The sequence below is a fragment of the Vulpes vulpes genome, chromosome 9 (assembly GCF_048418805.1).
Source record: "Vulpes vulpes isolate BD-2025 chromosome 9, VulVul3, whole genome shotgun sequence".
NCBI classification, from domain to species: Eukaryota; Metazoa; Chordata; class Mammalia; order Carnivora; family Canidae; genus Vulpes; species Vulpes vulpes.
In genome coordinates this window covers 47,649,717-47,675,328 of record NC_132788.1, presented here as the reverse complement: position 1 = coordinate 47,675,328, position 25,612 = coordinate 47,649,717, and the positions used below count along the sequence as shown (strand labels likewise).

Here is a 25,612-nt window from a genome sequence, read left to right as displayed (position 1 = left end):
CTCAGTCAGTGAATATTGACGGACCATCTGCTATGCACTGACACTATTCTAGATTTTAGGATTAGAGCAGTAAATAAAAGAAACCAAAATCCCTGCTTTTCAGCATTGTAGTGGGGGGAGATCGATACAGCCCCAGATAGTAAGATACAGAAGGTGGTAAGTGCTAAAGAAAAGAGAAAGGTAGAAAAGAAAGTTAAAGAGTATGGATGGATGGGAAGTGGACTGCCATTTTGGAGTAGGTGGTCAGAGAAGGCTTCTTTGAGTTTGTGGACAATTAAGGACCACAATAAGGAAGTGAAATATAAACACATCTATGAGAAGAGGATTTTTTTTTTTTTTTTTTTGAGAAGAGGATTTCAAACAGCCTCATTCACTCATTCATTCATCCCTCATTCATTCAATACAGAACATCTGTTATGTGCCAGAGAGTTACTCTAGGCCCCAGAGATAATATGACAAACAAGACAAAAGCTCTCATCTCCAGGAGTATGTCCCCTTGGTTTTTTTTTTTTTTTTTTTTTTTAGTATGTTCCCTTGAAATGCAAATAAACAATGTGAAAATACTCTCATCTCTCTCAAGCTCCAAAGTACTGACCATCCACCCTATGCTAGAAACTAGCCTTGGAGGATATTCAGATGAATAAGGATTCCATGTCCTCACAAAGATCACAGTCTAGTAGAAGGGAAACATGTCAAGTTGGGCTTTTCCTCCTCCAACTGTAAGCTGACCATAGGCACTAAAGGTCCTTATTACATTTCTAGCAGAAGTTACTAAATATAATGATGCATCTCTGCTGCTCTATCCATCACCACTCTACAAATGCTTCCCCTACCATTTACTTGCCTCTATAAGACAGAGAATCGGAGGGAAAATGATTACAGCTAGGAAGCAGCAGAGAAAGACTGTTTATTGGTTGGAACTTTATTATTTTTTCTCTCTCTTTAAAAAAACATTACTTAAGTTCAACTTTGCTAACATAATAATGTATTATTAGTTTCAGGGGTAGAATTTAGTGATTCATCAATTGCATATAACATCCAGTGCTCATCACATCAGGTGCCCTCCTTCATGCCCATCACCCAGTTACCTCATTCCCCCTCCCACTTCCCTTCCAGCAACCTCCAGTGTGTTCCCTAGAGTTAACAATCTCTTACATGTTGCCTTTCTGTTTTTATCTTCTTTTATTTTTCCTCCCCTTCCCCTATGTTCATCTGTTTTGTTTCTTTTTTTTTTTTTTTTTATTTATGATAGTCACAGAGAGAGAGAGAGAGAGAGAGAGGCAGAGACACAGGCAGAGGGAGAAGCAGGCTCCATGCACCGGGAGCCCGATGTGGGATTCGATCCCGGGTCTCCAGGATCGCGCCCTGGGCCAAAGGCAGGCGCCAAACCGCTGCGCCACCCAGGGATCCCCCATCTGTTTTGTTTCTTAAATTCCATGTGAGTGAAATCATATGATATTTGTCTTTCTGTCTTATTGTGCTTAGCATGATGCCCTCTAGTTCCAACCACGTCCTTGTAAATGGCAGAATTTCATTCTTTTTGATGGCTGAGTATTATTCATTGATTAGCTTCTTACTACCTGCACTGCTACCACCCTGGTCCAAGCCCCCGTCACCTCTCACAAAACCTGCTAACAGATTCATGCCTGCCTACACTGTGCCTCAACAGTTCATTCCTAGCACTGCAGCCAGAATGATCTCTTCAAAATGGAAGATCATGGCTTGCTTCTGCTCAAAGCACTATGACAACTCTCTATTTCACTCAGAGCAAAGATGCAAAGTGTTTACCATGGCCTTTCAGGCCGTATGTGACCTGGTCTCATTGCTGCTCAGTCTTCTACTAGGTGCCCCCAATGCTCTCTACCCTAGCTCCATGGCTTCCTTGGGAAGCAGATCCCTGCCATGGGGCATTTGCTCCAGCTGGTCCTTCTGCTGCAGAAAGTCTTTCCACAAGACAGCCATTTGGTTCACTCTCTCATCTCCTTCCAGTCTAAAGCAAATATTACTTTCACGATGAGGGGATCCTGACTTTCTACCCTGTATTCCCGATCCCCTTATCTTTCACTACTTTCTTCCGTAGTATTGATTATTTTATAACATGTTACATATTTTACTTATTTATTTTCTATTTTACGGTCTGTTTCCCTTTGATCAAAAGTAAGCTGTATGAGGGCAGGGATCTTTGTCTGTTTCACTCCAAACAGATAAAACAGCACCCAGAACATTCAGTAACTACCTGTTGAACGCATGGATCAGAGCATCTATCGGCATTTGCTGTGACTGATGTTTACTTGTCAATGTTCCTAACTGGAGTGTGACCTCCTGAGGGCCATTCACTGTGGTGCTCATCCTTGTGTTTTCAGAGCCCAGAGCAGTCGGAACTTTGTAACAGGCCCTCAATGAATAGGAGGAAAGACGGAATTTCTCTACGTTAGCTTTCTTCCAAGTGGGATCCATATCTAATTCTTCGTGTTTTCCATAATGCTTTACACAGAGCTGGCTCAAAGATTTATGGAATAAACAAACCCCCAGTTTCAGAGATAAGGAGGACCTTGAAACTCTATGAGATTAGTTGTCCAAGGTGTCACAGCTAACAGGTGGCAGAACAGGCAGTTAAACACAAAATACTTCTCTCAGTATTCTGAGTCTGCTATAAATTACTTCCACGAGTCTCATTTCCTGAAACTTCTTTTTAGAGCAGGGTGCTTTGTAGTATAAAAGCATACCTCAAGTGCAAATTGTTATCTATCAAAAGAGCCTTTTTCTTTCAAATATGAAAATCTTGCAAAGGATGTAATGCAGTAAAAGCAAACCACAATCAGTTCTGCTTTCTCTGCCTCGGGCACTGCACTCTGCTCCACAGACGGAGAATGTTCTACATTTGGTCCAGGAGCACCTATGCTGGGCTGAGCGCCGGATGAGATTATCAGTGCACATCCATGAAAGGCCTTTTTCTAAAACAAAGTTTAAAAAAGGGCAGATTATGATTGATGAACCCAGCATTAGGGTAATGTTATCAGAGATACTTTCTATTTCTGTCCTTTGTGGAGAGGTCAGATTCTAATCATGTTAGAAGTGAACACAGTGCTTTATTAATGTTTCATGAGTGAGTCGGTTATAATCAGCCTAGCTGGGTGTGGGTCAATTAAACCAATTTTTGATGTATGAACTCAATGCACTTAAAATTTATTTAAATGTCTATCCAATGTGTCCATATTCCAGGTTTTCTAATGAGACCAAATTTTGAGTTTCACAGTTCTTCAGTAAAACACAATCCTTGTCACTGTATTTACAAAGTATAAACAATGGTACTTAATTATATATATAATTTCCAAAAACTAGAAAACCAATTAACTAAAAAAATTCATCTTTAAAATCAAAGTACTCTCATTTTTTAAAAATCAGAGAAGGAAATTAGGTTGTAGACATACACAAGTTTCCACAAATGTATCAAAATACCTTTTCAGTTGCTGCCATGGGATAATAAAACTGATTTATAACCAATGGTATCATCCCTTTTTGTAAATTACTTTTGTCTTCTTTGCCTTGAATTTCTTAATGATAGCTTGAAAGAAGAAGGAGGGAATGCTCAAGGATACAGAATACTAATCCATACAAAGAGATGAATATTTTTGACCACTGTGAATGTTATTTCTTTGAGACATATGATATTTTCATTTTATACTTTAGGCTCATTACAAAGAACCCCTTCAAAAACGGAAGATAATCCCAGCACAAATTATAAATATTCTAGAGCACATTTTCTCTAAACCTATTTCCTAAGAACTAAATCCTGTGTGAGCTACTCAGCTGGTACAAAGTTAGAAACTTTTAATGTTAAGAAACAATATAAAAGAATGAAGGCTGTACTCATGAAATTTGTGGAAAATTTAAACCTTTCTGTATTTTCTGTTACTACTCAGGCTTTGGGTATTAGAGGCATATTCATTAAATAACTATTCTTTCAGTAGAAAAAAAAAGGGAAAGAGAGATGCACATGATTGATTACATTTCCTAGTGTTAACACAGATGCCTGACATTATTTCTGCATGACATCAGGGTGATTGTTTCCCATCAGGATGACGGGAAAACTGACCAGAAGTTGGAGCAAAGGAAAGCATGATCAGGGTACTGAGAAGGACCACTGTGAGCTAAGGAAAGCAGTACAGGAGACACACAGCTACTTTTCATAAGATGTCCTTTGAGTGCTCTGCTGCCTAGCACTGTTCTCAGTGGCAGCACTCACCCACTGCCCCATTAGCTTTAATGCTCATGCAGCCTAGAATGGTGGCTCCAGATGCAGAACCTTGTTGATACCATGACAACTTTCCCTTCCTGTTCTGTAGGGTTCTTTCAAGGAAAAGACAGAGAAAGAAGACAGGAAGAATAAACACTTTGCAAGCCACCTATTCTGTGCCAGCAGGCACTTCCTACATATGGCCGATTTCACCTGGCATTGCATCCTGGTGCTGCAGAGAACCAAGACTGGGGCAGTTGGATTTTACCCAAATATACAGATTTTTGTGTAGAGCCTCTCACTCCGTGGAGTAGGGTTTTGTTAAAGTCCTACCTGACTCTTTAATGCCTAGAAGACAAGAGAGCCTTGCTTTTTTCATTTCTTCACAAAAACAAGTTGGAACTTGTTATTATAATAAAATGAAATATATAATATATAAAAACAATGTTATATGCCAATTACACCTCAATTTAAAAAAAGAGCTACAAATAAGTACTATGCATTTCTGAAAATGTTTTATGATATCTTCAGAAATGCACACATATTTATTCCTTATGTTTCTGTCAGTTATAAAACTTAATTCTTTTGAATATGTGAGAGCAAATCTTTGAGGGACAGTTAATTTAACATATCATATGTAATCTTTATGGTTCTTAGTATGCTATAGGTACTTGGCTTAATGACACACTTTGATAAATATGTACTTACATTGATAGTAAACAGTGAGATTTACTTTAAAGAAGAACTGCATTTTGTCTTAAAGTTTGTTCAGCAGCACTTAAGCTGACAGAAAGACAAGATATAAGAGGTATGTAAACAGAAGTCAGGTAATTAATTATGTTATCTGATAGTAAATGATTTCTTGTATTTTATTTATATGCAATAGAAGTACTCTGAATAATTATAAAGTGATTTCCCACTGAAAATTTGTATTTATGAATTTTATTTCTTTCTTAAAGTAACAGGGAAAATCTATTTTAGAGTTTAACTTGTCTTTAGAGTGTCAGAATCATTTCTCAGGCTGTATTGTTCAATGAACAGTCTGCTAAATTCTCTTAAGATCTAAATGATATGAAACCATTTGGTGAGAATCAAGTATTTCTAAGGAAAAGAGATTTTTAAAAATCTTATGTGGTGATCATATGAACAACTCAGATAACTTAAAACTCAATTATAAGTCTCAGTCAAAATTAGGTGTTTGGGGGTCATTCACGAATAGATATTAATAGTTTACAGATAACTATTCCTAAGTTCCTTGTGGTATTTTGAAAACAGCATTAGTCTAATTGGCTTTCGTTCTCAAGTCGATCTATAAAGCCACATTAATTTAATTTTTTAAAAGATTTTATTGATTTATTTATTCATGAGAGACACACAGAGAGAAGCAGAGACATAGGCTGAGGGAGAAGCAGGCTCCCTGAGGGGAGCCTGATGCAGCACTTGATCCCAGAACCCCGGGATTACGACCTGAGCCAAAGGTAGACATTCAACCACTGAGCCATTCAGGTGTCCCTATAAAGCCACCTTTAATTCAAATTGCAGGTAAAGTTTTAGAGACTATCAATGTGTCTAGGGGATATTACATTGAGTCCAATTTGCAATGCCAGGCATGGCATTAGAAAAAGCACTGGGGGGGATCCCTGGGTGGCACAGTGGTTTAGCGCCTGCCTTTGGCCCAGGCGCGATCCTGGAGATCCGGGATCGAATCCCACGTCAGGCTCCCGGTGCATGGAGCCTGCTTCTCCCTCTGCCTGTGTCTCTGCCATTCTCTCTCTCTCTGTGTGACTATCATAAATAAATGAAAATTTTTTAAAAAATTAAAAAGAAAAAAGAAAAAGCACTGGGTTAAGACCTTGGGTGAGCCACTTGGAATTTTGGGCTTCAGTCTCCTTACTCAAATAAAGGTCTGTCCTAGCTCTATAATCCTGTGTGCAACTCTGAAGTGTACCTTTCCACCATCTGCAGAGTTAAAGGATAGCCTTCTTCTCACAACTGCTATGCAGTGGGACCTAGGACTTCTTACTTCTAAGCAGAGGTCTTACCAGCTTGGAAGAGAGTCTTCAGGGTAAGGGCTGGGGGAGAAAGAGGTAGAAATGGGATCCCAGAACGTCAGGTCTGCATGGCCTTTGGGGTTGGAACAATCTTCTGAGTCAATTCCCACTAGTTCCTTCCTTTTCCTCCACTGACTGCAAGGTACTGGCTTTCTGTTAGAAGACATGATTCCCTTCCCTCTCCTCTCCCTTCTCCACATTCCTTAAATCACTATTATATCCTGGACACTGCATAAGAACACTGCCACTTTGGTAAGTAGGTGATATCTGGGAAGGTGATTTACCTCCCTGGGTTTCAGGATAATTCCTAAAAGACTTTTGAGGATTCAAAGAATACTGTGCCTAAAGCTCTAGCATAGTAACTGACAAAGAATAAACACTCAAAAATGCCATAGGTTATATAGACTATCACTGACATTATTGTATCTTGGTTGACCCTCATATTGGGATGCCTGAGGATCATGATTGGGGTGTGGGGTGAGTTGACCAACATTAGGGTATATATATCCTGATCTGTAGCAGATGCAAACAGTAAGTCTTGGAATGAGGACAGTAGAGAAAAAAAAATGTAAGCAGCTACCTCAGAGAACTAAGGAGGATGTAATAGGAAAGCCATATAGCTGTAAGGATGGTTAGGTATAAACTGGCTATGGTCTATAGTAACATTCCACTTACTAAAGGTAGAATTTTGTCACTTCATGTTTCAGCATTTCACTTCTAAACTTCAGACAGTGACCAATGAGACCTGAAGCAGAAGATACAGTCACTCTACCAAAGGTACAAAGTTTACATTTTCCTCAGGGCCCCAATTAGCACTTGACTCATATTTATCATTTGATACATTTGGTTCACTGGTCTTGTAGACTAGAGGGGATTTTAAGCAACAAATTCTAATTACTATGGCTATAAAAGGAAGTGTGCTGATGGTGGACAATTTCAAGAAGGAAACAGAAAAAGAATAGATATAGAATTGTATCCTTCATAGAATAATAATGGATGCCCATGATAATAAAGAGAAGCTTCCTCTTTTGTATAAGAGGATAGGGAACCAAGTAGTGATAAAGTTTAGAAAAATAATAAATCTCCAAAAAAGTTTTCATTTAGATAAAAATCTAGAAACTTCCTTTATCTGGAATGTTTATTTAGTTGTATTATATTACTATCCATCCTATTAGATGAATGAAGCCTTTTGATTTTTCTGCAAATTTAGTCAAGTGTGTATGATCTTGGTTATTCAGTTTACATAATACTAATTATCTGATGGTTTCTTAACCATAATAATTATCTTTTCTTATATTCAAGAAATTCTGTGTATGATGCTATCTTGGGGATTTGCTTTTAGGAGCACAACTGCCTTTTCTTTCTATTGAAAAAGGCATATCATTAATGAAATTACTAATTCTAGGGGCACATGAACTTCTTTCACTAACGAGGAACACAAAGGTTGTATCTATAACAAATCACTACTTAATGTTTTATTAAAATATATGTAAAAATGTTCTAGCATAAAAAGCATATGAAGAGACACTCACATCATTAGTCACTAGAAAAATGGAAACTATAATGAGATTTTAGTTCATATCCACCAGAATGGTTATAATAAAAAAAACAACAACCAGGCAATGCCAAGTGTTGGTGAAAATATAGAGGAACTGAAAGAGTCATCCTTAGTAGGAATATAAGAAGGTATAATCACTTTGCAAAATAGGTAGTTTCTTAAAAAGTTAAACATAAATTTACCATTACTCAACAATTCTACTGTAGGTATATGCCCCAAAGCAATGAAAACATATGCCCACATAGAGACTTGTATGTGAGTATTCGTAGCAGCATTATTTATAAGCCAAGGAGTGGAAACCCAACTGATAAATGGATCAAAAAAACATGGCATATCCATACATGGAATAGTATTAGGAAGAAGAGCAAAGTGCTGATACATGCTACAAAAAGGATTAATCCCCAAAACTATGCTAAGTGAAAGAATACACATACTAAAGAACACACATCATTCAGTTCTATTTATATAAAACGTCCAGAAAAGGAAAACCTGTGGAGATAGAAAGTAGATTAGTGGTTGCCTGAGGATGGAGGTGGGCGTAGGGACTGAGGTAGGTGTAGGTTGCCTGAGGATGCAAATGGGCATGTGATCTTTCTGGGATGATGGAAATTTTGGAAAATTAGATTGTGGTGGCTGTCACACAACTCTATAAATTTACTAAAAATCATTAAGTTGTACACTGAAAGCAAATGAATTTTATGATAATGATTTAAAAGATGAGAAATGTGAGGACCAGAGATGCTCCACAATTTACCCAGGGCAATGAAGCTAGTAAATGGCAGAACCCAGGTTCAAGAGCAGTAAATTACTAAACTCTAAGTCATACTCTTTCCAATATAGTATTTATTATTAGCACCCACATGAAAACTTCTATTTAATCAGTTGGGTACAATAGCATGAATAAGAGAAAAATCTAGTCCAACAATTTTGGTTCCTTTTTTGCCTGAGTGTCGGATTCATTCATTTTATTTATTTATTTTTAATTAGTTTCAGAGGTAGAATTCAGTTTAACTAGTTTGGACATAACTAGACAACATGTTAAAATCATTGCGATTATTATCCCTCTGTGATTCATTCATTCACTCAGCAGATATTTACTGACCAATCACTTTGTCAGGCACAGTTCTGGGCTCTACGAACGTACAGCATAATGATGTGACTGAGAGCTACTGATATGTGGCAGGTTTCTAGAGTTGAATTTGTAGATTTGGTATCCTTACATTGATAGTATAGCCAGCACTCAAATATGTAAGGGTCGTATGGAAATGGATGACCAAATCTAAAAATAAGTAGAGATTTTAGAAGTGTAATTGCATTACTTAAGTATAAACCCTTCACATTAAAAAATATAAATTGAAGAAATCTGTTATTCAAGGAGATAGTATGATAAAACTCCACTTATTTGGAAGTACCAATTTATAGATTAAAAGGTGAGAGAAATAATACCTCCAAGTCATGCAATATATGACACTCCTTCAAAAGGGGGAGACCAGTTTGCAGATTACATATACAGTTCTTTTAAGCACAGGCTGACCACATCAGCAACAGCTTTAAAATAAAATATATTAAAAGTAAAGTATTTCTGAGAGACAGAAAATATAGTTCCAAAATTGAAGGGAACATGAGACTGACAGTGAAATCCAAACACACACACACACACACACACACACACACACACACAATCAGGGAGTAGAGGGAGCAACCACATATTATATGATCCTGTTTATGTGAAATGTCCAGAATAAATATATAGAGACACAAAAGTTTAGTTGCCTAGGGCTGGCTAGGGAAAACTGTGGAAGATGCTGAAGGTACTGGGTTTCTTTATGGGGTGATAAAAATATTCATAATTGATTGTGGTAATGGTTGTACAACTCTGTGGATAAATTAAAATCCATTTTTTTTTTTTACTTTACATGAGTGAACTGTATGGTATGTGAAATCTATCTATGTGACATATGTCAATTATGTAAGTCTTACCAAAAAAATGGACTAAGGTGAGCTCCATTGCAAATGTGGACTTTGGATTCTGATTCAAATACATACAGTGTAAAAACAAAATAAAATACATTTATAAGACAGCTGGAAAAAATTGGGAGTTAGTGAAACAGTTAAAAATGTATTTTTAGTCACTGGATTCCTTGATATAATTCCTCAATTTACTAAGAATAATAGTATCCTAGGAAGTTGTTTGGCAAAGTGGTTCATTGCCATATACCATAACCATATTGAATAAAAACCTTACTCATAAAATCTTAAATATGGATAAAAATATATCAAAATCTATAAAATTTCCACATGCAAACATTCTATTTACACATTTTTTTATCTGAACACTCAGATATGTCATACAGATTTAAAAAGTAATGACATTTTTCAATGTAAGAATGTTTACTAGATGGGTGTTCTCTTAAAGACAAATATATTGTATATACATAAATATTTTTTTGAGAAACAGAGAGCACGCTCTTGTGTGCATGCAAGAGCACATAAGTGGGGATGGTGAAGGGTAGGGGAGAGGGAGAGAGAGAACCTTAAGCAGGCTCCATGTTCAGCACAGAAGCCCAACAAGGGACTCAATCTCAGAACCCTGAGATCATGACCTGAGCCAAAATCAAGAGTCAGCTCTTGACTCTTGACTCAAACTGACTGAGCCACCCAGGTCCCCACAAGTATATTTTAAGGTATGTCTCATGGCTTATGAGTTCCTGCATGCAAATATGTTCTAAATATAAATTATTTTGTTTTGAATATTTTATGAGTGAAAAAAGAGTAGAGATTTAGCCAGTAGACAAAAATAAGAAATGGACATTTATTTCAAGCATTTTAGAATATCTCAACAGATGCTCATCTGATTGTCTTCTCCTAAGGGAGCAAATATAACTGAATTACCATTCCTTTATTAGTCTTCATGAAAGAAAAATCCACTTCACAATAAAGAAAGATGTCAAAAGACAATAGTAAAATGCTTGCCTTGTTTTTTCTTAAATTTTTAACTTGTATTTATGGATGTTAAATGGCAATTTGTTAATAGTTGGAAACAAAAGAAAACAACAGAATATTTTTACTTCCTGAAGACTACTCAAGCAAAAACAGAATCTCTTACCATCCTGTTGATCCGTACAAAGTCTTCAGGTTTTTTTGCCCAAGGGGGAAGACCAACATCATTTACTAAAACTTCATCTTCTCTGACTCCGAGATTGTATCCATTACTATTGACAAACATCTCTGGTAGGTAATAGAACTCTGGAATTAGTTCCTGTCAGGAATAAAAACATGGTGTATTATTAAACCACTTTAAAAATGGGCTGAATAAAAACTATTGTAACTTGTTAACTATAAACTGAATTAAACAATTTTTTTACTTAAATTTTTTATTATCTAATTCTATTCTCTAATTTATTTTCTTTACATAAGAGAAAGAAAAAGAGAGAAGGAAAGAGAAGACAAATATTTTTCTTGAACATTTTATTTGATAATTTATAAGACTTTCAATCTTATATTGCCATAATTGGTTTAGAGAAATGGGTTATAGGATCAACAGTAGTTCACAACATCATTATTAAACAAATATGTAAAGCTGTATCTACAAGTCTATCGTGCTCAACAACCTTTTCTGAATATTAAGGAACTATCCAACTTAAAAAAAAAAGTTGTTGCCAGTAGTGGTTAAAAATCATGTAATATCTTCTACTCTTCCTTTTGATCACATTAGCAATTATGCTACATGATTTTTATAAAAGATTAATAGTTTTATTTCACAATTTGGCAAAATTAATTACTTCTGTACTATCACTAAGCACGATGAAAAGATTATATAAAACGTTTAAATAGGTAACACATGGTACCTGAATGGAATGGTTCTTAATAAATTGGATGCAAAGACAACCTGTGTTACATGTATATAAAGATGGCATAAACAACTTGATTCAAGGCAAACTTGTGTTTGATGCACAATGTCTAACATGAGGCTTATGCTTCTTTAGAATAAATCTGATATACAAATGAACTGCTTTTATGATCCTTTTTTTATGCAAGGGAGAAAATGAAAACAAAAACCATTATAGTTTTTATGTATACCATCTATACAATGATTTAAAAAGTTATCTTTTCAAATATCAAGATGAGGGTTAAATTAACTTTGTATTGTGAAAAGTGAAAGGACATTTATTTGTGTAACATGATCAACACTGATAATGTAGTGCCTGAAATTCAACTCCTGCTGTGGTCTTCTCTAGGGATCCACAGAAAAATTAAAAAACAAAGCGAAACAAAAAACACCAAACACTAATGCCTTCAAATAAATCAAATTACTAACTTTCAAAGAAAAGCATACACAAAACCTGGGTTCTCCTGCTGAAACCAACATTGTCTGTTATAGCATAAGTGGGTGTTTATCTTAGTAATGCTCTGTGAGAATCTGATTATTATCCATTCTGATGATGATAAATGTGAACCATAAGAAAAATAAAACATAATAAAATTTGAGTATGGGGCACTGCGACAGGTACAAAGAAAGAAAAAAATGAACAAGACATGGTTTTATTTCAAGTAATTTATAATCTTGTCTACAGGGTAAATGCACAAACAGATGGTTATAATACACAATAATAATAGCTTGAAGGAAGTATAAACCAAGGACGAGGGAGCACAGGGGAGAAGGCAGAGAACTCAAGGCAAGTGTGGAAAGAGTTCACTGGAAACCAGACATTTGAATTCACTACAGCTAAGATAAAGGCAGGGGGAAGCAGCAGGAGGATCATCAGAAAGTATTATCAAGAAGTGATAAGGACGAACAGTGGAGTATAGATATACTGGAGGATACAGGTCAGGATGAGGGAGATGGGAGGTGGGCTGCTGAGAGTTATATGGAGCCCGGTGATGAAGGAAGCTTTACGCCAAGCTAAGCTATTTGGATTTTGTATTATTGGGCATATTTGTTTTACAACAAGAAATTAGGTGTTAAAATAAAGGATGGACTGGAGAGAAGAGAGACAGGGTGTCTATGCATATGCAGCAAGAAGGGGAACTGGAAGCAGCAAGGGGAACAGGAGGGAAGGGAGGAAGGGCAGGTGTGAGCTGTGGTAAGGGGACATGTTGTGGGACTTTAGCAGGGAGGGTAGCCTGTGACAGAGGAGAGGATGGGTGTGCAAAGAAGAGAGGGAATTAAGTGGCTCACACTGTGTGATGCATCCACTAACAACAAACTATGTACAAGGCATCGAGGCCACAAGAGATTGTAGGAAAGGAAAATTATGGTGAGATTAATAGAAACTTGTGTAAATTTTCAGTGACCTGTATGCAAAAGGGAAAATTCAGAAGGGGCTGAAATAAAAACCAGTAGATAAACAAACATCCTTATTTGCAAATCGTGATACAGTTTAGTTGGTGGGCAAGACAGGAGCTAAAGACTGCTTCAGAGGTATTCTATCAGCAGTAACCATAATGAGCTGATTTCTGGACTGAATGAGCACGGTGGTGTATATTATATTGCTTTGAAGGAGCAATTTGGTAAAGGTGTATGATCACTGATCAGAAGGTAGAAGAGAAGCATCATTGCTATTCTCATTGATTTGTACACATCAGAAGTCCATAATTGTTATGATCTGACGTTTCTGTTCCTCAAAAATTCAAATGTTGAAACTCTATCCTCTGTGATGGTATTAGGAGGAGGAGTCTCTGGAAGGTAATTAGAATTAGATTAGGTCAAGAGGGTGGAGCCATCACGAGTGGGATTAGTGTCTTTATAGGAGCCCTGAGGAGCCATGTGAGACTCAGCAAGACAATGGCCCCCTGTGCCAGGACATAGACACTCACCAGACACTGAACCTGACTATTGCGGCACCTCAGTTTTGGATCTCCAGTCTCTACAACTGTGGGAAATAAATTTCTGTTGTTTGTAAGTTCCCTAATTTATGGTAAAATACAGCTGCCTAAGCTGACCGAGACAATAATTATTAACTTATTATTTCAATGCATTAAGATAAAACTTATAGTTTTCTTTTGATATTACTGTGCAGTTTGGGAACACACAAGACAATTAGTAAAAGGTGTAGAGAAAGGTAAAGAATATGGTTATTTGCACATTACCCATCCATTATGTGGCAGAGCACAACAACAGCACTGCAAATGGTCCAGAAGTGGGGGGAAAGAATGTAAGCTCATGCAGTCGCTCCTTGTGGACAGTGATTTATATGTCATAGACTCACATAAGTCAGGGATTTCCCTTACTGCCTTTCAAAGGTTATTTGTGTTCATGTCTCATCTCTAGAACTGGACTATCTAAGCTTCCTGGAGGACAGATATATCCACATGGATACAGCAACAAAGATTTATTTTTTGTTTAAACAGCTCAGAGTCATAATTTATCTTCAACTGCTTTGGTGCTCTATAATGTTTTCAATATATAAAAAATATATTATTTTCCATTCTTTCCTGTGGTATAGGGGCACATAAACTATGTGGTTATTATTAACCTACTTACCACTATAATACTATTTTTCTGAATGTCATTAAATTAGATTCACAAAGACAACAAAGCCCTAGGGTTTTGTATTAATAACGTTTTGGACAAAGGCAGATTTTCAAGCCTTACTTTGTGAGGTTCATCTTACTTTGTTGAATCCCTCATAGCTCTTGGTGTTATACTTTGTATGCAGCAGGCACTCATTAAATACTAAGCTACTGAAGATATTAGGCAAAGTTATTTTAATATCACTAGAAAACTTCTGGGGCAATAAGCAGATGGTTGGAAGAATGCCTCAAGACAGGATAGAGCCAATGAAGAGAGTTTCATCTCTGAGATTCAACTGTGACGTCCAAGAAGATGACAATAACTGTATCTGTGTCAGCTGAAATGTTATTTCTGCTCGTTCAATCTTACAACAGAAGGCAGAATTTACTTGTATCTTATACTATGTGTTAGCACTGCCCTAAGTGCTTTATATCTTTTTTTCTTAATCTTCACAAAAATTTCATGAGGAGGGTATTCCCATTCTACCCTCTTTTAAGACATGAACACTGAGGCAAAGAGAAGGTAAGAAATTTGTTAATGACTATGCTAGAAATAGGTGGTAAAGCCCTAAATCAAAATCAGTCACTTTAAATCCAAGGTCTCTACTGTTATATATTCTCTATTTTGCCTTCTGAAGTAGCAACCCAGTCATTCTATATGATTTTATCCTACTTTGATTTTCTGCATAGCAATTATAATTTTCTTCTTTTATGTATTAGGCTCCTGTGTCCTACTACACTGGAAATCTCATGACAGTAGGAGTCATTGTCTATTTTGCTCACTGGTTCACACCACTCGCTAGGAATGGTGCCTAGTACATAAAAGATCCTCAATGCAAACGTGTGAGATACAAAAAAATCAATTATTGCTGTGTGTTTACCATCTCCTGAATTTCAGGCATGAAACAGTGATAAAAACAATATTGCAGGCCATCATTTTCAAGTTGTGTCAGTTTAAGCAGAGGTCTTTAGGCAAGCAGTGAGTTGAAGGTAAGAGGGAGACAGAGCAGGTAGGCAGTTTGGGGATTATCCCTTCTACCAGGAAGTGCTACTTTATGTAGCATCAGAATCACAGATCCTAGTTTAAATCTGGGCATCTTGCCAGCTTGGGCAAGTTTCTTAACCTTTTGAAAAAAAATCAATTTCTTCATATGCAAAATTGTGATGATGATAGCAATGAATTCACTGGGTAGATGTGAGGATTAAATGGTGATAATGTGTAAAACAATGCATTTAGCAGCTGTCTGCAAAATACCTTTTAGAAGCTATTCAATCAACTTTTTTTGATGCAGATCAAAAATATTGCTGCTGAGTTACCCACTACCGAAGCATACCCTGTAAACCAGTAACAAAACTGTCACTTCGGATGTTTCTGTTTGAAGGAATACCTGTGTAGACAGTTCAGATGATTAAACGTTGTTTTTTTTTTTTTTAATTTGATTCTTCTTTCTGCTATCTTGGCTGACTTTTTTTTTTTTTACGATTTTATTTATTTATTCATGAGAGACAGAGAGAGAGAGAGAGAGAGAGAGAGAGAGAGAGAGAGAGAGAGGAAGACACAGGCAGAGGGACAGAGAGAGAGAGAAAGGCAGACACAGGCATAGGGAGAGAAGAGAGAGAGAGAGGGAAGGCAGACACAGGCAGAGGGAGAAGCAGGCTCCATGCAGGGAGCCAACATGGGACTCAATCCTGGGTCTCCACAGGATCATGCCCTGGCTGAAGCCACCTGGGTTGCCCATGCTGGGATGATCGGGGAAAGAGACAGACATGTCAGGACAGTCCCTAGCTATCCTGACTAGCTCCGAGGCTACACAAAACACCTGAGTAAAGAAAGCCATGCTGGGTTCTCTCGCTCAGCCACACCCCTCCAGCTGTCACCACACAGCTCAGCTTTGAGTGGTCTTTGCTGGCTTTAATTCCAAGTGTATAACTGTCAACAAATAAAGAGTTGCTGTGTGTGTGTGTGTGTGTGTGTGTGTGTGTGTGTGTGTGTGTTTGTTTTTGTTTTTTGGTTTTTGGTTTTTTTTGGAGTGGGCAGGGGGAGAGGGGAGGTGAGGGAGATAGAGAATCTTTTATTTTTTTAAGAGAGGGAGAGATTCCAAGGTGGTACAAATCAAATGTGGCCAGAGGGTAAAGGGCATGACTATAAGCCCCTTTATAAGTGCTCAGAAACATTTAAGGTTTGTAGACCCATTCAGCTACACAAAGGGATTTTAAGAAACTTAAGGGCATTATAAACAGCATCTTAACTCACAGCCATGAAGATCCTATCTCAAAAGGGTTTTTGGGTGCAAGTTTTTTCTCATAATGAACTATAATCCGATACATAGAAAGCCCACAGAATTTTAGTTAAAAGATGCCTCGGCCCCAACTTTCTACGATCAGAAAGCATTTAGAGAAAATCACCCAAGTGCAAACATGGGTGATTTCTTATGGAAAAGAAAGCTGTTTCAGAGAACAAAGTCAAGGTCCCAGAGGACCTGTACCCAGAGTCCAGGAAACTGGCAACATGTGCCTGGCTGCAATTGCCATGAACTAGCCACTGCTCTGTATGTTCCACATCCCCTCCTTTGGAATAGAATCTGTTGAGGTTTACCTGTTTCTGGCTTACTACCATATGGTGAGTGTACATGGGACAGATAACTTGTCTCTCTAGTTTCCAAGTATTCAAATTAGAAATTTCTGCATTGTTTCTGTATCTGGACCTGATACAGACCATGAGATACTAGATTTTGATCCTGATGCTATAATGTGGCTAGCAAGTTGAGTATATTTTGCATCTAGGAGGAATGTGAATTGTGATCAGAGAGAGGACTTTAGCAGACTATTTCCAAAGAGCACCATAAAAAATCCCTCTAACCTCCATGTCCTTTTGCAATGTGACTTTGCTGTTCATCTCAACAGGAAGTAGAGTTCATTTCTCCCCTTCCTTAATTTGGGCTGGCCCCGTGACTTGTTTTGACCAACAGAATGCTATGTAGGTAACGCTACGTGAATTTCAAGCCTAGGTCCCCCCTCTTTTTTTTATCCTCTTGATAGCAAACCACCATGAAAAAAGATGTGATTTTCTTAGAAAGACTATATAGAGAAAGAGAGGACCAGCCAGGCCCCAGAAGTTCCAGCCATCCTTGTTAGGGCAACAGATCAGTGAGTAAGGTCATCTTGAATCCTCCAGATCCAGACAGGCCACCTCAGTTGACCCCAGATGGATTAGAGACGCTGTACCTGATGAACCCTACTCTGATTGCAGAAATCTAGGGATATAAGTGGCTATTTTTTTAAGCTACAAGGTTTGCGGTGGTTTGTTACACAGCAATAAATGACTAAAGTAAAACTTGATTGATCAATTATTCCAAACTAGTCAAAGTGGCTGGATACGATTATACGATCATGCAGAAGAATTAAAGCAGCATGCCGCCAATGAATAAGCACTACACATAACTTAATAGACCTTGGTGCTAATAGACCTTGGCTTCCTCCTTACCTACTATGTGAACTCAGGCAGGCCATTTAATATCTGGGAATCTTCTTTACAAAAACAAGAATAATGATAGCTATCTCACAGGGCTGTTCTAAAGACTACCAAGTAAATTACAGGAAAAAAAAAAGCACGTCTGAAAACTTGAGAACCACTCAGAAAGCATGAACTCTTCCAAGTGTGCTCCTTCAGAGGTACTTTAGGCACCAACTTGCCTACTTTGGATAAGAGCTCTCCTGCTTACTCTCTTCCCTTTGATAGATCTCTGTTAATCATTCTCTTTAAGGAAAGAGTCCAAGTAGTTTAGGGTTTCCTAAATGAAAAACAGTGCAGAAAGACATCAAATACTATCAAAGAAATGGCAAGATGAATATGATAACAGGCATTTTGTGTCTGTAAATGTGATTTCTGGTTTATTTTAACAGCTCTACTGAAACCCCATGGTACAGTTAATAGTGTTATATGCATTTTGTCAATAATAAGAAAATATCCTCAAACACAATTTCTAATTTACAAGCTTCTGACAAGTTCAAGCTGCTGAGAAATTGGACTTGAAAATATGTCTTAGAGTGATAGAAGACCACAATTAACACTATGATAATTGTATACCTATTGCATCAAATCTGACATTTCGGTTTAATATATTTTCCTGAGAAAGTGCACCATTTTATGGCTTCCTAGTGAAATCAAATCCAACACAGACGTTTTCACTTTTCTAATATAATTCACTGAAAGGTTTTAAAGCTGCCATTTCTTTTCTTCCTTTTTTTTCAAAAGATTGATGCCCTGGCATTCGTTAATTCCACAAGAGCTCATAATGGGTCAATGAGTCAGTGGTGAGCACCTCCATTAACTGTATTAATTTACACTATGTCACCTTAATGACATTTTGTCACAGCTACCTTCTCTGACATCTCCATAGCTATTCAAAAGTCATATAACAACTTTTGAAGGCATTAAGGAATCTTAGTGTAAGAACTTCAGTAAGTTGAATGTCACTGTTACCAAGACTATGCTAGGGAAGAAAAATACAAAAAAATAAAAATAAAGTAAAAACTAACTAGTCTGACTTAACAGAGGGGACCTGGCTCCTGAAAGGTCACTTCACCAACACTCCATCTCTGCCCAGCTTGTATGCATTACTGTAAGAAGAGACTGATGTTAGTAGAGATAGAATGAAACCTTCTCCTCTATTTTAGTTCTTTTTTAGATGAATATCTAAGTTACTAGATATTGCAGACAAACTTTTCTTCACAAATGGAAATGCATTTCCTTAAAATTATATCCAGTGCTTTATTCAACAGCTTAGGGATAAGAAATCAAAAGCTTAGGTTTTAACACCCAGTTAGCAAAACTATTATTACTCTTGGTAACATATTCTTCCCTGTTAAATCAAGTATTATTTTAGCGGAAAAAAATACCATGTGTTTTAATCAATATATTTAAACATGGATTTAGAAAATGTCAAGTTACTACCAGTATTACCAAAAAATCTCTCTAACACTTCTTCAGTGAGAATCCTCAAATTCTGAAAGATCAATACATTTGGTCACAGAGACATACAGACACATACACAAACATATTTGAAATAGAACAAAGCAGAAAGACTGAGAAGCTATACTTGTAATGCAACTTGCTGCAATTTCAAAGATCTTTTTCATATCAATAAGAAAAAGATATTTGACCCAACTTAAAAAAAAGGGAAAAGATATGAATACATTTACAGGTCAATCAATATATGAAAAATGCTCAATTTCACTCACAATTAATGACATGCAAGCCCAAACAAAGGCAACTCCATTTTTACTCACCAGATTAGCAAAAATTATACTGTTTATTATGATAGTGATGAGGGGGGCGTGGGGAAGGAGGCATCCTCACATACTGCTCTAGGGAGTGAATTATCATCTTTGAGAATAATGACTTGGCAATATTTTTCAAAATTAAAAATGTATATAGCCATTTAGCTATTAAGAGAAATTATCCTTTACACATATACACAAAGTCCATCAAGATCACTGTGCAAGGGTGTTTACTGCAGCCTTGTGTTTAACAGTAACAGAGAGAAAGACAAACTATCCATAAATAGGAGATTGTCTACATAAATTATTATGTATGTGTGCAGCCTTGAAAAAGCAAGGGTCTACGTGGAAAGATATTCAAGATAGATTATCATAAAATATGAAAGAGAACTGAAAATGGGAAAAATCCGTGCAATGTCAAGCTAGGGAAATGAGCTTCTTATGAACTAATTAAGTCCGGGGGTGGGGGAATAGGTCCTGTTTATACTCAGCACAGCCGCTTGAGGATAAAAAATAAAAACCACCCCAGTTAGTGACAGCCACATTGGTATTTGTCCTTGATGATGTGACCCCCAGGAACCAAAGGAACACAATTGGTAACAAAACGTAAGTGTTTTTTGAAAGTTCCAGAACAGGAAAACTCCAGGAGAAATCCTAGCAGTTTTATTTTATTTTTTTAATAATAAATTTATTTTTTATTGTTCAATTTGCCAACATACAGAATAACACCCAGTGCTCATCCCGTCAAGTGCCCCCCTCAGTGCCCGTCACCTATTCACCCCCACGCCCTGCCCTCCTCCCCTTCCACCCCTAGTTCATTTCCCAGAGTTAGGAGTCTTCATGTTCTGTCTCCCTTTCTGGGTAGGAAATATCCTAGCAGTTTTAGAAGGAAAAGCCTGGTATGAACACTGGTCATCAGAGACTGACCTATAACTTGGTGAGATATTTTTGGTGATAGGAAGCATCAATAAAGTTCTCAGGATAGAAAGTAAAGTCCAAACCTGTATCTACTTATGTAAATTAGAATGATTAACTCTGATCTGTGTGTGGGTTTGTGAGGGTAGATCTTTGAATTAAGCTGAAAAGCCAATTTTCTTTTTTGTGATGATGTCTAATAAGGGTGAGCAGGCATCTCACTTGAAATAACTTGATACAGGGTGTATACCTCTCTGAATTAAGATATGTATAACCTTATATATGACAGAAAGCCTTAAAATATAGACAATAATGTTTAATTCAAACAAACACAAAATATTTATTGAGTGCTTTTTGGGAATATTAGGCTAATTCTAGAAGCTGCTGGACTCCTCACTTTCTGTGTAAATTTTCAAAGTGTTATGAAATAAGAAATGGATTCTCTCGCTGATTTTATTGGAAGGAAGTCAGTTTAAATGGTGGCTCATGGGTATGTTAGAGTTTAATTCCTCAGTGAAATAAGGCTGATAGGAGAAAACTGTATGCCTTATGAGTCTGGTATAGTAAGAATGTATGTCAAATTATCTAACTTCCCAATATGAATATGTCATATGTACAAATTAATATTCATTCATGCAAACTTTGATAGTAACAAACGAAACAGAGAAGCTACAAACTACTTGGATTCATTTGGTTTGTTTCCTGCTTTCAAAAAGAACAGAACAAAGTTGTATTCATCTAGTTTTCTTACAATTCAGTAACATTGTAATTGCCTTTAAAAATATTTGTGATAAACATAAATATGAAAATGATAATTTTGACTTTAATTCACAGCCTTTTGTTGGATTAAGACCATAAATAGAATAATACCATAATATTTTTATATTTAACAATATGAGTGACAGTGATAGGGAAAAAATTGCCTTGAAGAAAGAAGCCTTAGAAAGTAACATGTATACCCATGCAATAACCTGATCATATCTTACTATCAGAGAAAAGAATGAGAAAAATGAGAGAACAAATGTATATTATTTTAAATACAACCTTTTCTTAAAAAACAAAAGCCCATATAAATGAATAACAGATCTTTGTATTTAACAATAGTTAAGTAGTACCAACATTACTCTGCTCTCTGGCTGTTCCTGGGTATTGTGTGTGTGTTGGTTTAATCTAATGTGTATTGTTGCATAGTATCCTCAGGCACAGTCAAGTAAAAGCTAAGGCTGTACAGAAAAGCCTACATTTTAAATGGGTCTTGTCATTAATGCTTTATTAATTGCCCCAGGCTACGTAAACCCAGAGCTGCGCAGGCTATAACAATATGACACATTAAGGTCAAATCCAATTCCTGCTGTGTTTCATGGAATGGGCCAAATATTGAGTTAACAGCAGGAAAGGCAATTTATGGCCTTTTCTTTCCATCTCCAGATTATTCAATCTAAATTAGATAGAATTTTTTAGAATTACGAGAACACCTTAACTGAATAAATGATTTTTGAATCATTTTCTGTGATGCTCAAAATTATTTCCTCTAGCTTCTTTTAGGTTGGTTGTACTGCATAATTTTAAAATATGATGGAACAAAACCGCAGCATAAAATGTCTTACACACCCAATTAAATTAAAAAAAATCAAGATGTCAGCATATTTTGAAATTAAATTGTCATCAACAAAAAAAAGGAACCTACCTTTACATCAGAAGTATCTCTCTGACTAGTTCTCCAAGACCTTGCAACCGATGAGAAGGTTCGATCTGGATGGTCAAACTTTCCATCATTTGCATTGAGGAAGAAGGTTGTGAAAGGTTCCTAAGTGAGAAGAAGAAGAAGAATCAGGAATCTGACCCGCCTGAACACAGCTGCCTTGTTCCATTGTAAAATATGACTGTCTTTGAACCCCTTGTGAGGTAGAAACAGTGCAAGGTCCCGGAAAGATGCCTATGCTGAGGAATCAGGACACGCCTGAAGGGCCGCTCAGGCACTGCCGCTCCGCAACCTTGGCAGAGGCCATTTTGCTTCTTGGGCTCCAGTCTCCTGATCCGTAAGACGATGGAGCTCTAGTGCTCTGTGATTTGACGATGAATGCTTCTGCATTATTATCAGTTTATAACTCAGATGTTCTTTCTGATAACTAAGGCCATATATAATAACACTGCACTAGAAAATCACTCCGGCACTGTTCACTGCACTGTGGAATTAAGTAGGGAATGGCCATCTGAGATTACGTATCAAAGTCTATTAAAGTACTTGTACCACACCACGGTCTGATGATCTTTTTAAAATGCAAAGTTCTGCTTAAAATCTCTCAGTAGCTCTTCAGAGCTCTTAGGAGAAACTCTAAACTACTCATTTTTTTTTTTTGTCTTAAAAGATCGTGAATGATCTGGAAATTTATCTCTCACCTTCCCTTCTTCACATTTTAAAGTCGTGCCACACTGCTCTCACTTCCTGTCCTTTGTAGGTGATGTTCCCTCTGCCTGGTACCAATTTATCCTTTTCCCTCACCAACCTTACTTTGCTAAGTTCTTTCTATCCTTTATGCCTCAGCCAAGGTGTCATTTTTCTCCTGAAATATCTTCCTTGATTTGCCAAGCTCTCCAGTATACTCAAATACAACCTATACTTTCTAAATACATCACTGAAACACTTGTCACGCTGTTTTATAAGTGATTTGTAACTTGTCTATCTTCCCCCCACCATATAAACAGATTCCATCATCTATCATGTTCACTGTCTTATCTCCGACACTGAGAATAATGCCTCGTACACAGAAGTTGCTCAATGTATAATTTGGCAAAGAAATGAATGAAATAAAATCAAGTGCAAATAAGACTAGATAAACTCTAGTCCTTTCTGTCACTGTCACATCACAGAAACACACGATACTAATCCATTGAATTTTAATGCTTTTGTGTATTTTTTATGTTGGGAGAGAGGCATTATTTCTAATATCATTAAATTTACTTCTGAGTAACATTCATTCTCATCAAGGATTTCTTACTTAACCACAAGTCTAACACAGACAAATATATATTTCCTTTTCCATGGTTTAATTCTCTCTTAGGTCTAGAATGAATGACATGTCACCCCTAGGTTCAATAATGCTAAGAAATCTACATAACATTTTCCTGAAAAGTTATTTTTCTTTAATATATATAATCCCTATTAATTCTTTTATATCTATAAAACATGACTTCATCCCTTTGAACTTTTTTGTTGTCATGAGCCATAGGTGCCAGCTGTTGGGCAACAGCTACAACCATTCATCTTCCTCAGTCTCTTCCTGAAATTTAGTGTGGCTGGATGTCATCAATGTTATAAGTTTGTAACAGATCACCAATTTTTCATGTTCAGTATCCGACAACAGGAAACCATGATTAAAGAGATAGGATGAAGAATGATAAAACAATATTTAGAGAAGGGCTGTATTATGGGTTCACCTGAAAATCAGAGATGCATCCAGGAAGTCCCATATTGCTGTTTTAAGATTTTAGGTGGTATGAAAGACAAATAGACGTCACTGAGATTAAGTTAGGAAGAAAAATTTTTTGAGATGTCCTTCTCTAATTAATCTGCTTTGCACAGTTTTAGCTTACTATTAAACATTAGGTAATTAATGTGGTATTTCTTATCACTCAGTTAAAGTGGGGATAAAAAATTCTAGAAGTAGCAATGGCAAACTGAATGAAATATGACAGATGTAAGTTCGAATCTTGATGGGACAAACCATTAACTTCTTTCAGGCAAGTTATTTAACCTTACCTATGTAGCTGTGTTAAGTCCCTGCTTCCAGGTCCTTCATCTATGTTAAATGGGAAGGACACCATCTTGGGGATGATTATGGGAATTAAATACAATTAAATAATATGGAAAAGCTTGAAGTGTCTCACCTGACACAGTTATAAAAATGACTACAGTTTTATGCACTTTACAGTTTTATGCACTGTGTAAATTATTCACTGCTGGGCTTCACACTAGACTGCAGTCTACCAGACAACCTGACCAGACCCCTAGTGCCTTAGGTCTCATCCATCTCTGTATCCGTAGCACCAAGTACCCATGCTTGGTTCATAGTATTTATTCTCATTTTTTATTTTTTAAAGACTTCATTTATTTCTTCACGAGACACACACACACACACACACACACACACACACACACACAGAGGAAGAGACAGGTAGAGGGAGAAGCAGGCTCCCTGCGAGGAGCCTGATGCGGAACTCGATCCCAGGACCCCCGGATCCAACCTGAGCCAAAGGTAGACACTCAACCAAAGAGCCACCCAGGTGCCCCCATAGTTAGTGTTTATTAAATGTTTCTTGAATGCACCCAAACATACAAGTACTGTTGGGAGATTAAGTATGGCTGGGTAAGAGTAAAATAGCTTTTGTCAGTTCTTAACTACTCATTTGACCAAAAAGTTGTAACTGCAGAATCTGCTTCTTCATAATTCTCAGATACCGATGTCCCGTGTTTTCTTTTGCACTCTCTCTCTCTCGCTCTTTCTCTCTCTCTGCAGATCATAGGCAGAGATTAATTTAGAAAGATTGCACTTGTCTCTATGATTTTTTAATCTATTACACAGATGTGAGTGAAGACCCATTTATACATGCAAAGCCTTACTTTTTATCATCAGCCACTAAAAGCTGGTTTATCTCTATCTTGACCTAAATTATAAAATCCTTCCTGGTCTTCAAACCTTAACAAAGGTATGCCCAAAATAGCAGAGATGGGCATAGTAAAAAGAAATCCGAAATTAAAGAATTACTTTTATTTCTGGTCATGAAATTTATGAAACTGGTGGCAACCAACAGCAGAGAATACTGAAGAATTCCACACTTCGCAGTTTTAAGTAGCTTTTAAAAAGATCTGATTAACAACTGTTTTCGGGTCACATACTACAATTACTGACATATATTCTCATTATTCCTGAAGGCCTCCAGCTGTAATGGAGGTAGAGTACGAACAGAAATTGATAACTTATTTGTTTCTAAGTGAGTATTGATCTTTCAAGCTCTGATTACCGTGGAGATTACCTTTTTTCTAGGTGTTTCCTTATC

At 36.9% G+C, this 25,612-nt stretch overlaps 1 protein-coding gene across 16 annotated transcripts in view; it reads right to left on the bottom strand.

The window, feature by feature from the left end:
- NBEA (neurobeachin) overlaps positions 1-25,612 on the bottom strand; it is a 662,404-nt gene that overhangs the window by 52,987 nt on the left and 583,805 nt on the right. For all 16 annotated transcript variants that reach the window (XM_072719992.1, XM_072719993.1, XM_072720000.1 and 13 more), the window contains 2 exons: positions 22,242-22,361; positions 10,953-11,105 (listed from right to left, as the gene is read on the bottom strand). In XM_072719992.1, coding sequence (XP_072576093.1) covers positions 10,953-11,105; positions 22,242-22,361 — 273 coding nt within the window. The remainder of the gene's footprint in view (positions 1-10,952; positions 11,106-22,241; positions 22,362-25,612) is intronic.